This window comes from Mustela putorius, unplaced genomic scaffold (genome assembly GCF_011764305.1).
Source record: "Mustela putorius furo isolate JIRA1106 unplaced genomic scaffold, ASM1176430v1.1 tig00003858_pilon_pilon_pilon, whole genome shotgun sequence".
Taxonomy (NCBI): Eukaryota; Metazoa; Chordata; class Mammalia; order Carnivora; family Mustelidae; genus Mustela; species Mustela putorius.
The window spans coordinates 6,330,141-6,345,842 of NW_025422010.1; the positions used below are offsets into that span (position 1 = coordinate 6,330,141).

General features: G+C 37.5%; 1 protein-coding gene across 4 annotated transcripts in view; it reads left to right on the forward strand.

The window, feature by feature from the left end:
• The first annotated feature begins 43 nt into the window (after positions 1 to 43).
• Positions 44 to 15,702, forward strand: part of CEP76 (centrosomal protein 76) — a 34,027-nt gene continuing 18,368 nt past the window's right edge. For 2 of the 4 annotated variants that reach the window (XM_004742677.3, XM_004742676.3), the window contains exons 1-8: positions 45 to 509; positions 1,569 to 1,724; positions 2,991 to 3,072; positions 3,701 to 3,925; positions 5,077 to 5,262; positions 7,234 to 7,331; positions 7,686 to 7,814; positions 12,548 to 12,736. In XM_004742677.3, the coding sequence (XP_004742734.1) occupies positions 447 to 509; positions 1,569 to 1,724; positions 2,991 to 3,072; positions 3,701 to 3,925; positions 5,077 to 5,262; positions 7,234 to 7,331; positions 7,686 to 7,814; positions 12,548 to 12,736 (1,128 nt within the window). In that variant the 5' untranslated portion in view covers positions 45 to 446. Of the gene's footprint in view, positions 510 to 568; positions 841 to 1,568; positions 1,725 to 2,990; positions 3,073 to 3,700; positions 3,926 to 5,076; positions 5,263 to 7,233; positions 7,332 to 7,685; positions 7,815 to 12,547; positions 12,737 to 15,702 lie in introns of those variants that run through there. The other 2 variants (XM_045065353.1, XM_004742678.3) reach the window with 2 other exon arrangements.

A 15,702-nucleotide genomic window follows, 5' to 3' on the forward strand; every position in this document is an offset into this window, starting at 1 on the left:
GCGGGGCGGGGTCCGCCGAGGCGCTCGGCGTGGGGTCCTAAAGGGTCCGTCCACATCTCTGCCCGTCCGCAGGGCGCAAAGGGCCCGCGACGGGGGGAAAGATGGGGACGGGCAGTGCCCGCGGAGACGTTGGCAGGGCAGGACGGTGGGGAGCGCTGAGCTCGCGGGATGCGGACCCCCAGAGAAGGATGCGGCAGGCGGAGGCGATCAGGCAGATAGGGGGGCAGCCCGAGCCCTGGTAGTCCGCGCCGTTTGAAAGCAACAGTTGAGCGCCGCCGCTGCCTCGGCTCCCACCCAGCGCCGGTCCTGACGCGGCGTCGCGCCCCCGCGGGAGCTGCGTGAGGCCAAGCAGGCGCGCCGGCTCTCCTCAGCCGCGACTGGCATTCCGGGGCTGGCTGGGACGCGCCCGAAGCGGGGAGAAGCGCGGTGAGGCGCCGGCCCCAAAGATGTCGCTGCCTCCGGAGAAAGCCTCGGAGCTGAAGCAGCTCATCCACCAGCAGCTGAGCAAGGTGAGGGCCGCGGGCGCCGGGCCACCGGGGGCCTCTCTGGCCGCCTTTGGTCCTGAGCGCCCAGCCTGGCGTCCCGAGATCCGGTCGACGGCGGCGCATGTTTGCGTGGGACGCGAGCGCAGGCTCTGGGGCACAGAGCGCGGGCCGGACGGGGTCCGGGGTCGCAGCCCAGGGCTGCTTCCTAGCCTTGGTGAAAGAGAACAATGCGGACAGGTGCTGGTGAGAGTTTGAGGTGACGGAACGCCACAGAGGGAGAGCACAGCTGTGCCGCCGGAGCGTTCATCCTGCGGTTACTGGGTATCCGATCCAGTACAAGTTGTGTTTGGAGCAGGTGGATATTCAGAACTCAGGAATTAGAATTACTTTAAGGATGAAACTTGTGTCTTTGAAGTTGAACCAAATCAGCAGTTCTTAAGTCACGAAAGGGAAGTTACTAAAGGTTTTGTAATGAAAGTGTTTGTGATAGTGGGGCGTTCGAGGAGATTGTTCAGGTGCTTGGCTGAATGCGGTAAGCTGAAGTAATAAAAGCTACCGTTCATTGTGCCCCTGTATGTAAGGCTTTGTGGTAAGTGTTTAGCATCTTTTACCTAAGCCTTACAGTAATCTGGGTAGGGCACTACTTTTTCCAGATTCATAAAGGGTAAAAAAGTTGACTCAGTGTCACCTCTAATAAGTTCAAGGCTGAAATTCATTCTCTTGATTTCCTGCTCCAAGTCTGTGTTCTCCTGATCATACTACCCTCTTTCAAAAGGTCTTTTTTTGTTGAGTGTTACTTGTGGGGAAAGGGTAACAAAGGTAGTACGTAGATAACCAGCAGAAATAACCAAAAAAAAAAAAAAAAATTCATCCTAAAATTTTTCTTTTAAAAAGTCTTGCCTTTATTCTCATTGCCTTCTAGTGACAATGTTACGTTTACTATTAGCTTGAGAAGCCTTCCTGAATTTTGTCTATCCACTTTCCCTCTTTTTTTCCCTCCTTGGGTGTTTTAGAAAGAAATTAGTTAATTGGCAATGTTTGATGGCTTCATGAATGTAAATTGTAATCGAGTTTTCCACATAGATGGATGTCCATGGCAGAATAAGGGAAATCCTCGCCGAGACAATAAGGGAAGAATTGGCACCAGATCAACAACAGTTATCAACAGAAGATTTGATCAAAGCCCTTAGACGTCGGGGAATCATTGATGATGTGATGAAAGAACTTAATTTTGTTACTGTGAGTAATCTGTTAAGGGAAAAATTTTGAGTTTGTTCCCATGCTTAGTGCTGCTTATAGGGTCCATATTTGGGGTTTCTTTTTAGTCAAATCACTTTAAAACAAGACCATTTTTGTTTAGTAATATCCTTACTTCAAGGATAAGCTAACTCTACCTTTGACTGTAGCAAGTAGGATTATTTATAAGAGAGATTGGAGTTACATACTATATTTTTCTCTCTAAAATGACAGAATTTTCTGTTGTTATTCTCTAGGTCTATAATTTTAAGTTTACATATTTCAGTTAAATTAGTTCACCATAACCTAGTTCTTTTTCACTAGTATCCTATAATTTTTTTTAAGATTAGGCATATTTTTAAAAGATTTTTTTTTTTTTTTTTTATCTGACAGAGATCACAAGTAGGCAGAGAGGCAAGCAGAGAGAGAGAGAGGAGGAAGCAGGCTCCCTGCAGAGCAGAGAGCCCGATGTGGGGCTCGATCCCAGGACCCTGGGATCATGACCTGAGCCGAAGGCAGAGGCTTAACCCACTGAGCCACCCAGGTGCCCCTAGGCATATTTTTAAAATAAACACATTCTTTTGGAAGTTCGTTCTCTATGATCAACAAATTACCCATTTCTTTAAGAAAATAATTGTGTAAGAACCTTCAAATCTCTTTATACAAAATAGGTCAGTAGTGGGATGATAGCCTCAGTGCACAAATTAGTAAGTAGGCCTTCTTTTGAAAATGAGGCAATAATGAGACACTGTGACCTAATAATGCCTGGGTAATATAATGTAAAAATTGGATGGACTACGTAATACACTGGGGAATAAGTATTTTAATACAGCCTCCTTTTTTGGTTTTTGAGGTTTATAAACCCATTTGTTTAAAAATTGACCCAATAATAGCGTTTGCTGTGTGAATGTCATTCCCTTATTATAATTAGTTCATAATCATAAGCCAAATGTCATATTAGGCTTAGAAAAGTTTAACCTTGTTTAAGATGTTAAGGATTTGTTTTTTGCGTTCTGTGGACATTGAAGACAGTTAAATTCCTTATTAGATTTTAGGTGTGACCAGTCACATCATCTTTTTATTACAGGCTTTTCATTATTTTAATTATGCTGAGAAAATAAGAGTTTCCTTGAGGGGGCTTTATCCTATCTATTTTTATTTACTTATTACTTATTTTATTTATTTATTTAGTCCCATTGTTGACATTTCCTTGCTTAGCTTTAATTTTTGTTTTCTAATTTGTTTTCAATTTTTTTCCTGCCTTTCTAGGATAGTGTTGATCAAGAACTACCTTCCTCTCCAAAACAACCTGTTTGTTTTACTGATAGACAATCAACGTTGTTAAAAAAAAGTATGTATATTTCTTTTTAACATTGATTTTGTTTTGCACAGTATTACGTATTGATGTGCTGCAGTGTTTGATAGTAAACATTACTTCTTTCCCAAATGAAATACTTAACATTTTTGTGGTTAATTACCAAAAAAAAACACCTGAGATTCTATTTTGCGTGAAGCGTGTATGTCAGAAGATTTAATGTATCATAGAATGGAAGCAAGAACAGCATCACCTGTTTCTTCTGTTTTAATAATTTATTTTACAAACATTATACAGCCTTGCTTTTTTTAATGCTAGTTACCTAACAAGTACACTTGCTGAGTTTATACTTGTCTGAGTTCGTTTGTGGCGGTAAAGGAGGGTTGGATAAGCAACTAAAAAGTGAAAGTTTCTTAAGCCTTGGTTCTGACTCCTTTCTAGCTGGGAAAAAGTAGCCAGGATATATATAAACTCAGATAAAGATATCATATTATGTTTGTTTTCTTCCCTGGTTGTAAATGGTCCTGGTACAGAGTAAATTTGTTACTCTTTTTCTTTATTTAGTCTTTGGTTTTATTTCTGTTAAGTTATTATTTCCTATTGTCTTGATCACATTCCTTAAGTTATTTGGCAGTTTCCTCATATATATTGCTACACTTTACAGCTAATATTGATCCAACACGGAGGTATCTTTACCTTCAGGTTTTGGGTGGAAAAGCTTTCTTGGAACATCTACAAGAACCTGAGCCTTTACCAGGACAAGTTTGTTCAACCTTTACTTTATGTTTACATTTTCGAAACCAACGTTTTCGTTCTAAACCTGTTCCATGTGCCTGTGAACCAGATTTTCATGATGGCTTTTTACTTGAAGTACACCGAGAAAGCTTAGGTAAGGAGTGATGATAAATTGTCACTTAACTGAATAAATCTTTGTTAGGTTTTATTGTAGAACAACCATTACAACTTTTGCTGTAAGGAGAGATTTATAATGAATGGATCTTCCTACTTTGCTTTTATTTTCTCCACTGCTCTTTTTTATATGAATTACTTCCACCCACCTTCTTTATTTTCTGCTAATTAATCTTCCGTGAAGATTATTTTCTTACTGTTTTAATGGTTTCTTCGTTAGTAGTAAACATTTAAATGCCTATGGGGAGTGCCCTGGGTGGCACAGTTGGTTAAGTATCCGACTCTTGGTTTTGGCTCAGGTAATGATTTAAGCATTGTGGGATCCAGCCCCACATTGGGCTCTGCATTCAACACAGAGTCTGTTTGATATTCTCTCTTCCTCTCTCCCTGCCACTTGTGTGTGCATGCTCTCTGTCTCTAAAGTCAGTGAATCAGTAAGTGCCTGTTAGGTGCATTATCCTGTGCTAGGAAAGTGCTGAGGCTATAATGGAGAATGAGACATAATCCCTCTTATATATGAAAGACAGCTAGATTTATAACCTTCAAAAATAAAAGTTAGGATGGGAATTTGTAACTCTCTTTTATATAACTTTAAAATTGTATACTTGATTCCTATAATAGTTTTACATTATTTCTGTAAATATATTTTATAGGTTATTTCAACACAGAAATCTTTACATTTGTAAACTTAGCAAAGTTACAGAGTTATACCTTCAGAATTTTAGATTGCTAAGATGGTTAATACATTATGAAAACTTTTTTTTGCCCCCAGTGAAAAAGATTGGGGTTTTAAATCAATTAATTAGACCATGGGCAAGCACAAGCTGGGAGGGGCGGGCAGAGGGAGAAGCAGATTTCCCGCTGAGCAGGGAGCCTGATGAGGGGCTCCATCCCAGGACCCTGAGATCATGACCTGAGCCAAGGGAGAGGCTTAACTAGGAGAGCCACCCAGGCACCCTAGGATTCTATTTTTTTTTATAAAGTAATCTGTTGCATGCTTTCTGAGGCATAACCAAATAATTTTTTTTGTTTTGATATAAGTTTTTTATTAGTATCCTTTGTAATAAAAGTAGTCTTCTATGTTATCCTAACAGAATATGTAATGTGCATTTGTTTGGTTTATGTTCCCAGGTGATGGAACTAGAATGGCTGACTCAACAACAATGTTATCAATAAGCGATCCAGTTCATATGGTGCTAATCAAAACAGACATATTTGGTGAGACTACTTTGGTAGCTTCCTATTTTCTCGAATGGCGATCAGTTTTGGGCTCAGAAAATGGAATGACCAGTCTCACTGTGGAACTTATGGGTGTAGGTATGATAATTAATCACTGTTCCCTTTTTATAGCCACAGCTTGTTCTTTGATACATTTTATGTTTTCTGAATACCTTTATAAACCAAGAAGGAAACATGTAAAAAGAATTTCATTAGGGGATCCCTGGGTGGCATAGTTGGTTAAATGCCCAACTCTTGGTTTCCTCTCAGGTATTGATCTCACAGTCGTGAGATCCAAGTCCTGCATCAGGCTCTGCACTAGCAGGGAGTCTGCTTAAGATTACTCTTCCTCTGCCCTTCCCTTGTGCTTGTGTGTGTTCTCCCTCTCTCTCTCTAAAATAAATAAATCTTTTTAAAATTATTTTTATTAACATATAATGTATTATTTGCCCAGTACAGGTCTGTGAATCATCAGGCTTACACATTTCACAGCACTCACCATAGCACATACCCTCCCCAATGTCCATAACCCAACCACCGTATCCCTAATAAATAAAATCTTTTTAAAGAATACTTTAAAAAATGGAATTCTGTTCGAATTGCAATTGGATTCTAGTATTTTAGTCTTGGGAGATGTCATGAAGCATGTTATGAGTATAGAACTTCACAGTCTATCTTACCTTGCCTTAAGGAAGAAAAACTTTATCGGGCTAGCATGCTTGCTTTTTTCAAATTTATTTGATTGTATATAAGACTGTAAAGAAAATTAAGATTCTTTACACACATGCATATGTAAAAACCCTCTACTCCAGCATACTCTAGTGTACAGTACATCCCCATTAGTACCAGTGTCTTCCTGCAACAGTGGCTCTTACAGGTTATGGGGTTAATGATATTCTTCCAGCCTTTAACATGTGGGAATGTGGGACTCAAAGAGAGACTAACTTGCTCATTGATGGGATCTATGAATCCCATCTTTCTGAGGATTGAGATGGTGCCTATCTTACTCACTATTATCTCCTTGGACTCTTGCGTACTATCTGATGTATAAAAGATATTTGTTAATAAAATAAGGCTTACCAATACTTTATGCATAACATGTAAAGGAATTACTTTGGTATTAAAACTAAGTCAGTCACAGAGTCTATAACCTAGCCAGTGGACAGTATAGCTTTAGTACTTTAGATTCTGATAAGTGTGTTTTTCCTTAAATAGAAAATAGGGGGAAAAGGTTTATGTGGGATACTTATTTTCAAAAGATACCCATTATTTGTCTTCTGATACAGGCCTAACATGATAATCATACTAGTGACCCAAGAAATAAGTATGTTCTGATTCAACAGAGAAATAGTTAATAGTTCTGATAAAAAGTGTATTTATTTTCTAATTCTTTAAATCCAGGAATGGATTGAAAATTTGTACTCATGGAACACCTAGGTGGCTAGTCAGTTAAGCATCTGCCTTCAGCTCAGGTCATGATCCCAGGATCCTGGGATTGAGTCCCACATTGGGCTCCCTGCTCAGTGGGGAGCTTGCTTCTCCCTCTACCTGTCATTCCCCCTGCTTGTGCTCTCTCTGGCTGTCTCTTTCTTTCTGTCTCTCTGACAAAAAAAAATCTTTAAAAAAAGAAAAATTTGTAGTCAAATGTGATGTGAGAAATGGGAAGGGGTTTAAAATACATATATTGGAAGGGATACATAGGAATTACTATATGTGACAAAGTATAAATATTTTCTGAGAATGAGATGTTAACAGTTGCTTTACTTTGTTTTTAATGTAAATCTGGTTGTCATACGTTAAACGAAGATAAAAATTAAGAATACCAAATCTTGTAGACCCAAATAGCCCCTTAAAAAGTGATAAGCAAACTCAGAAAATAGGTCTTTGTGCAAAATACAAACTAATTTGATTTGGTTCATTTTTAATATGAAGAGTAAAGATGATGTTGAATATTATCTATATTTCATGTAAGTGGTAAATCACAAAACTCTATTTTAGATAGACTTTGGTTGACTAAATATACATAGTTTGGAAACCTCTGAAGTTCTAAATATTTATTTATATTCATAGGCACAGAATCAAAAGTTTCTGTGGGAATTTTAAATATAAAACTTGAGATGTACCCACCACTCAATCAAACATTATCTCAAGAAGTAGTGAACACACAGGTAAATAATCCTGAATGTCTCTTCTTTGTGCATTTGTTTTCATAGTAGTATATTTACCTGTTGATCCTAGAGAGTACTTTCTTTTTAGAAAATTATCACTTACTAGTTTTAAGCAAGAGAATGAGGGTGTGATTTATTGAAAAATGTTTGTCTTGGGAAAGAAGATCACAACCATTATATGGAGATGAGTTTATGGGGTGGTATAGACAGAGGGAAGTCAGTCAGGAGGCTCTTACAGATGGTGGAGCTGGTAGCTTATGTTAGGGTGGTGGTAGAGACGGAGAGAAGTATGTAGAATTGTTATATATTTAAGAAAAAATAGAAGTTGAAGAAAATGTTTTTTTAAATTTCAAGCTTGCTTTGGAACGTCAGAAAACTGCAGAGAAAGAACGATTATTTCTTGTATATGCAAAGCAATGGTGGAGAGAATATTTGCAAATTCGACCCTCGCACAACTCACGGCTGGTTAAAATTTTTGCACAGGTAAAGAAGGTTCATACCTGTATTTGAGATTTACTGTTGTATATGTAATTTTCATTTACCATGAATTTGTAAAAAAATTTTTTTCCAGACAAATGAAACTTTATTTGTAAAAATCAAATATGATTTTGTAATACTTTCACTGACTAAGTAACATACATATCTTTGTTTTATTTTGCTTTTCATTTTCAATTTTTTTAAAACCCTTTCTGAATATATTTGATTTAAAATAGATGAAGACGCACTTTGTTTAACATGGAGTATGATATTTCGTACTAAATGATTAAATACTAGGATACTTTGCAGTTGATAATGTAAATTCAGCTTTCATGTGCAGAATTGGGTCTCTGGGCATAGATGTTTAGATATATATATACACATTGTTGGGCTATTTTCTTTCCTTTTCTTTTCTTTTTTTTTTAAGATTTAATTTATTTATTTGATAGAGATCACAAGTTGGCAGAGAGAGAGAGGAGGAAGTAGGCTCCCCGCCAAGCAGAGAGCCCCAGGCGGGGCTCCATCCCAGAACCCTGGGATCATGACCCGAGTGTTAGGCTATTTTCTTAAAGACATTATTCCATGTAATAATTCTATATAGCCAAAATCTGTAAGCCAGTGACAGTAATATTTAACTGCAGCATTTCAGTTCTATGTATCTATTTCTATTTTTCCTGTATCCCAAGCCTATTTTCTCTCATTAACAAATCAGAATAAAATATATAATCAGATCTGTATTTTATATTTATTCAGCCTTACATAAATGCTTTTATAGGAGTTAGAGTGTGGTGGTATTTTGAATAATGTGTCTCAGATCCTGTGCATTCATCTAGTTTTACCCTATTTAGTAGGATGGGCTAAGAGTAGTTGAGTTTCTAGATGAGGAGCTTAGAAGTGGGAGAGCCTAGTTGACTAGTGGAAGTGAGGAAAACAGCTTCTCACTTTCCAGTAGCATTGTCTATGCATTATTTGACTGGGCAGACAAGGTATTAATGAACATTAATGAATGTCAGAATGGGGAAAAGAGAAACCAGTCACAATATAACTGGCTCCCTACTGTCTGTTTTTTGTATTACCATGTGGAATCTGGGACCAGAGAAGAATGGGTGAGTGAGGGAGTGGATCAGAGAAATGGCAAATGAAAGAGGAGGAGGAAAAGGGTGAGATACCAGTACACACAAATCAGGGAATGGGAATTTTTTTAAGGACATATTACGTAAATTCCCATCTCTTAAATTCATTATAAGAAGATTTGAACGACATAAGGTCACTTAGTCTCATGGTGACCATATGAGATTGTCAATTGGCCAGGCATTGCCACTTTTTATAAAAAATAGTGTAAAAGAGAGAAGAATTTTTCCGAATATCGAGCAGCAGCTTAGTTGTGGAGACTCCATTAAGTTGTAGGTTTGACTGGACCACATCTGGACATACAGAGAGAGTAAATGTTTATCTTATTTCAGTTTCCTGGAAGGGTCTTTCGCTGCTGCATTCTATATTTGACTAGATACAAAGTTAAGGAACAATAACATTTATTTAAGGCAGTCAACCTAATCACAAAAACTGTAGTTTGTTTTTCTTTAAAAACAGAGAGCGAGTGATCACAAGCAGGCAGAGAGGCAGGCAAGCTGAGCAGGGAGCCCAATGCGGGACTCTATCCCAGGACCCTGAGATCATGACCTGAGCTGAAGGCAGAGTCTTAACCCACTGAGCCACCCAGGTGTCCCACAAAAATTGTAGTTTTAAGCCATAAAATTATTATACATGGTCTGAAAATGAATTTCCAGTGCTTTTAGGCATAAGAGAAAACAATTTACAGCAGAACTATCTTTCTGCAGTGATGGAAGTGTTCTCTGCTGTCCAGTATGATAGCCATAGAGCTATTAAACATGTAAAATGTGGCATAACTGAATTTTAAATTTTATTTAATTTTAATTAAAATGTAAAAGGCCACATAGGATTAGTGGTGTCCTTTATGGACAGTGCGTGTTTAGAAGCTAAGATACTGAAATTACTGAAATTTTCAAGACATTTCATTTATGGGGATATGTTATAGATAATACGAGAAATATTGCTTTAATGAAACATCCAGTGTATCTTATATTCTAAGATGCTACTACTGATGATTGATTTAGGGCGAATGCATCCACTTTCCTCATTCCTTTCCTCTCTGTTAGTGGAATGGTAAGAATAGGACTAAATGCCCCACTCAGGAACTCAATTAATTACCTTTATCCTAACCAAACATCTGCAGAATCATCAGTTGTTATACCTAATAATCTGTTGTAGTTTTTCTTCCTCCCTTGCTTATTTTCCTATAGTACAACAGTACTTCACTTAATGATAGCTTTTAAATTTTCTAATGTAAGAAATTTTAAAATAAGTTACAAAAATTATTCTTTTTTTTTTTTATAAGATTTTATTTATTTATTTGACAGAGAGCGAGATCACAAGTAGCCAGAGAGGCAGGCAGAGAGTGAGAGAGGAGGAAGCAGGCTCCCTGCTGAGCAGAAAGCCCGATGTGGGGCTCGATCCCAGAACCCTGGGATCATGACCCGAGCCGAAGGCAGAGGCTTTAACCCACTGAGCCACCCAGGCGCCCCAGTTACAAAAATTATTCTTTAAGGCCATTAAGTTTTAAGAAAATGTTATAAGGATTGAGGCTATCCTTTTAATGTTCAGATTTTGATTTTAAGACTTAATATTCTCAAATTATACTAGATGAACAATTAATACTGAGTTAATATAAAGAAATCCAAATAATTTCCTACTTCCCTCCAAAATCAGAATCATGATTTTCTGTTTTCAAAATAATGAGTGTCTTGAAACACCCTTTACTTAAATTTCCTCTCTTCCTATCTCTGTTCCTTTATTGTCTTTGGTTCTTCATTCTATTTGAGCTTTTTCCAGGCTGATCCTTTTGTTCTATCTCTATTGCTGACTCCCATGATAGCCTGGGGAGATGGAGAGTAAGAGACCTCCGGGGATGTGTTTGAGCCAGGGAGATAACAGTGGGGTGGGAGAGGACAGGGAAAAAAATTCAGTGCCCTTTAGAGTTGAGAACCATAGTTACAATTCAGATTGTAATAATACATCAAAAAAATTCATGATCTTTCTCTATAATTAAATGTAAATAATAGGGTTGGTTTGTTTTTCTTACTAAGGTATGGGATTATAGTGGAGAGGTGGTTTTTTTGGGTTCTAATAATCGAAACAATTATTTTTCTGTTGACTTAGTTAAGCCTTGTTTCTGAGGAGCCTTGTATGATAGATTATTAAATTATCTTTGAATTTTGAATAGAAAGTAGTCCTTTGACTTTGTCATCTCCGTAATAATGAAGTTAAGGGAAATAGGGGCTTTGGTAATATTAACTCTAAAAGCGCAGCGGTGGACAGTCATCAGAGATTTTTTTTTGTATGCCCTGTAGTTATTCAGCTCAAATGCTAGGATACATCTTATATTTAAAATGAAAGATGTTTTCCTTAAATGATTTTTAAAAGTCTGCTTTCAGTTTGCTTGGTTAACAAATCCTTGTTTCCTGTAGATCTCCAAGTGTAATGGAAACAAACTAAAAATGAGCTCTGATAATTTGTTGGATCAGTAAATAAAAAAAGTTATTCTGTTTGGATATACAGTATTAAGTTCTGTTTGAAAATATGAAAGGATACTTTGGTTTAGATCCCCTCTCCATCCCCCAACTACCTGCATATTCTGTTTTCAGAGGAGTTCTTTTTTTTTTTTTTTCTTCTAATTTTATTGAGGAGTAATTGACAAATATAATTGTATATATGTAAAATGTACAACATAATGATTTGATATACGTATACTTTGTGGAATGACTACCAAGATTAAGATAATGAACACATCCATCACCTCACATAGTTACCTCTTTCTCAGGTGGTGAGGATGCTTAAGGTCTATTCTCCGTAACTTTCAAGTTTACTGTATCAAGTAGTCCCCATGCTGTGTATTAGATCCTCAGAACTTACCCTTATAACTGAAAATTTTTACCCTCTGACCTACATCTTCGCTGTTCCTCCCTCTCCCTGACCCCTGGCAGCCACAATTCTTTTCTCTATTTCTATGAAATCAGCCTTTTTTTTTTTTTTTTTTTTAAAGATTTCGCATGTAACACCATACAGGATTTGTCTTTGTCTGACTTACTTCACTTGGCATAATACCCTTCAGATTTATCCATGTGGTCACAAATGGCAGGATCTCCTGTTTTATAGCTAAATAATATTTTATTGTGTATGTAATACCACATTTTTTGTACTCATTCATCCATTAAAGGACATTTTACTTGTTTTCATATCTTGACTGTTGTGAGTAATGCTGTAGGGAACATGGTTGTGCAGAAAGAAGTCTCTTTGAGATACTGATTGAAGTTGCTTCAGATACGTATCCAGGAGTGAAACTGCCGAATCATGGTTGTTGAAGTTCTTACTGTCACAAGTTTTGGGGACCGCTGAGGGTTTTGAACCCTGGTTCTGTTGCATAATACCTGTAGCTTCAGTTTCTTCATTTATGAAATGAAAACAGTAAGAGATGTTAAGAAGATTAAAAGAGAAATTATATGCGTAGCACTTAGCTGTCTAGTGTTAGATGCAGGGTAAGCACTCAATAAGTGGTATCCAGAATTATTTTGTCCCACATTAATATATTCTAAGAAAAAGTGTTTAAATTGGGAATAATTAATCTATCCTTACAGTTAATGTTTTTTCTCTTCTTCTCCTAGGATGAAAATGGGGTAAATAGACCAGTTTGTTCCTATATTAAGCCACTTCGAGCTGGGAGGCTTTTAGATACTCCAAGACAAGCAGCAAGATTTGTTAATGTCCTTGGTTATGAAAGAGCCCCTGTTATTGGAGGAGGAGGTAAACAGGAACAGTGGTGCACTCTGCTGGCCTTTCTCTGTAGAAACAAGGTATTCTACATATGTAATAGAATTAAAAAGCAGTACATCATAGTTAATGGGAATTTCTATTTTCTATTGAAAATAGAAAAGTGGGTAAATTATCAATCTGAACTAGCCAGAATCTTTTTTTTTAATACATAAAGAAAAAAAAGCATCTTTATTTTCTTGTGTAGTTTCTTATTTAGCATAATGTGATTTTTGTGAGGTGGAGCTAAGTACTGTAGTGTCAGAAATTAAGATATAGAGGTAAATTTAAAAGTGAATTGGAGGGGCGCCTGGGTGGCTCAGTTGGTTGGACGACTGCCTTCGGCTCAGGTCATGATCCTGGAGTCCTGGGATCAAGTCCCACATCGGGCTCCCAGCTCCATGGGGAGTCTGCTTCTCCCTCTGACCTTCTCCTTGCTCATGTTCTCGCTCTCAAATAAATAATTAAAATCTTTAAAAAAAAAAAAAAAAGTGAATTGGAGACGATGCTTTATACCAGAATCATGGTCTTTCTAGTACTATTCATGTTTTAAAATCTATTTAGATGATATATATTTTTTTTAAAGGTTTTATTTATTTTATTTGACAGAGATTACAAGTAGGCAGAGAGGCAGGCAGAGAGAGAGAGGAGGAAGCAGGCTCCCTGCTGAGCAGAGAGCCCGATGTGGGACTCGATCCCAGGACCCTGAGATCATGACCTGAGCTGAAGGCAGCGGCTTAACCCACTGAGCCACCCAGGCGCCCCGATATATTTTTTTTTTAAAGAGAAAATGGCAGTACAAGATGGATATGGAAGAAAATCTTGGATTGCATGGTATTTTGTTCAGTTTCAAGTGTATATATTTAAGAATTTGTGTACATTTTTGATGTTAACTCACTTCAGTAAATGAATTTTATAGATTATGTGATATTTTCAATCATCTGTGTCCTAAAAATGTTGATAGTATAAAAACAAGACTGGGGTGCTTAGAGATTTTTTAGGACAATTATATTTAAAAAAGAACTGAAGGAGAGGTGCCTGGGTGGCTCAGTTGTTTTAAGTGTCTGCCTTCAGCTCGGGTCATGATCCTGGGGACCTGGGATCCAAGCCCATGTTGGGCTCTCTGCTCAATGGCAAATCTGTTTCCCCCTCTGCCCCTCACACTGCTCATGCTATCTCTCTCTCTCTCTCTCTCACACTTTCTCTTTCAAATAAATAAATAACCTTAAAAAAAAATGAAGGGGCTCCTAGGTGGCTTAGTCATTTGGGTATCTATCTGCCTTTGGCTCAGGTCATGATCCTGAAGTCTTGGGGTCAAGCCCTGCATCTGGCTTCCTGCTCAGTGGGGAGTCTCTTTTTCCCTCTCCCCCACCTCCTGCTTGTGTTCTCCCTCAAATAAGTAAATAAAATCTTTAAAAAAAAAAATTGAAAACAGGGACATCTGGGTAGCTCATCAGTTAAACATCTGATTCTTGATTTTGGCCCAAGTCGTGATCTTAGGATCATGGAGTTGAGCCGCAAGTCAGGCTCCACACTCAGCTTTGAGTCTGCTTAAGATTGTCTTCTCTCTCCCTCTCATTCTGCTTCTCTCCACCTCCCCACACTCTCTGTTAAAAAAAAAAAAGAAAGAAAGAAAACAGTTAAACATTATCAAAAATTATTTTTATTTATTCTCAAGCTGTGGTTCCCAAAAGTTGTATGTATGGATTTAGGCTTTTTTATTTCAAATATAGCAGGAATGGTACATATTTAAAATTATTATGTAAATAATTCTTTCCTAAAGCAAATAATCACCCTTTGGGTCATAATTTTTTTAACCTGAGTTAGTTTAAAGAGAAAGCACATCTTAAGTTAGAAATTTGAATTATTAAATTTTTAAAAATTAAAAATAATTATTCAGAGAGAAAGGGAGCGACTGAGAGCATGAGCATGGGGGAGGGTCAGAGGGAGAAACATACTCTCCACTGAGCAGGGAGCCCAGTGTGGGACTTGATCCCAGGATACTGGGATCATGACCTGAGCCAAATATAGCTGCTTCAACTGAACCACCCAGGTGCCCCAGAAGTGTGAAATTATTGAAAAAGTTATTCTTGCACAAAACAAGAGCATTACAGAGTAAAGGTGAAATTTCACCCATAATTCTATTGCCAGCTTTTCATCTCTCTTTATATTTTTGTTTTTTCTTCTGTGTTTTTACCATTTTTCCATAATTATAATTGAGATATAAATAATATTTTGTGTTCTGCTTTATAATTTAACATTATGCTATGAATATTTTCCCTTGCATTGCTACAATTTTTATGATCTCCATCTTTTTTTTTCAAAGATTTTATTTATTTATTTGACAGAGAGAGAGAGAGGGAGAGATATCACAAGTAGGCAGAGAGGCAGGAAGAGAGAGAGGGGGAAGCAGGCTCCCCGCTGAGCAGAGAGCCCGATATGGGGCTCCATCCCAGGACCCTGAAATCATGACCCAAGCCGAAGGCAGAGGCTTAACCCACTGAGCCACCCAGGCACCCCTATGATCTCCATCTTTTAATGGTGTGTAAATATGAAGTTTTCTTTAGTTGATATATAAAATCTACTTAACTATTGAAATTGTAGGAACTGTTTCTTTTGGATACAGTAGCTTGCTTCTAATTTGTTGCGATCTTTGTGAGTGAACTTTTTCATTGAATATCTTTGGGAGTATTATTTTGGGAGTATTATTACTTTTCTTTTGAAATCTCAGTATAGAAATTACTAGGTCTAAAAGGTTGGATATTTTATTTTTCAAAAGTCAAATTTGACATTTTAGAATGCTGTCGTTCTAGTATAATTAAAAAAACAGCAGTGTAGAGCCACTGGTACAAAATTTGGGGGAAAGAAATTGCCCCTTATGCTACCACTGAACCTAATAGTTACTTTTGTTTTTGTATGTTACCTGTATCCTTCACTTAAATATATATCTTCATGTAATTGTAGCCTTACAGTTAAATATTTTGATTTTTTATGGATTATCAGATATTTT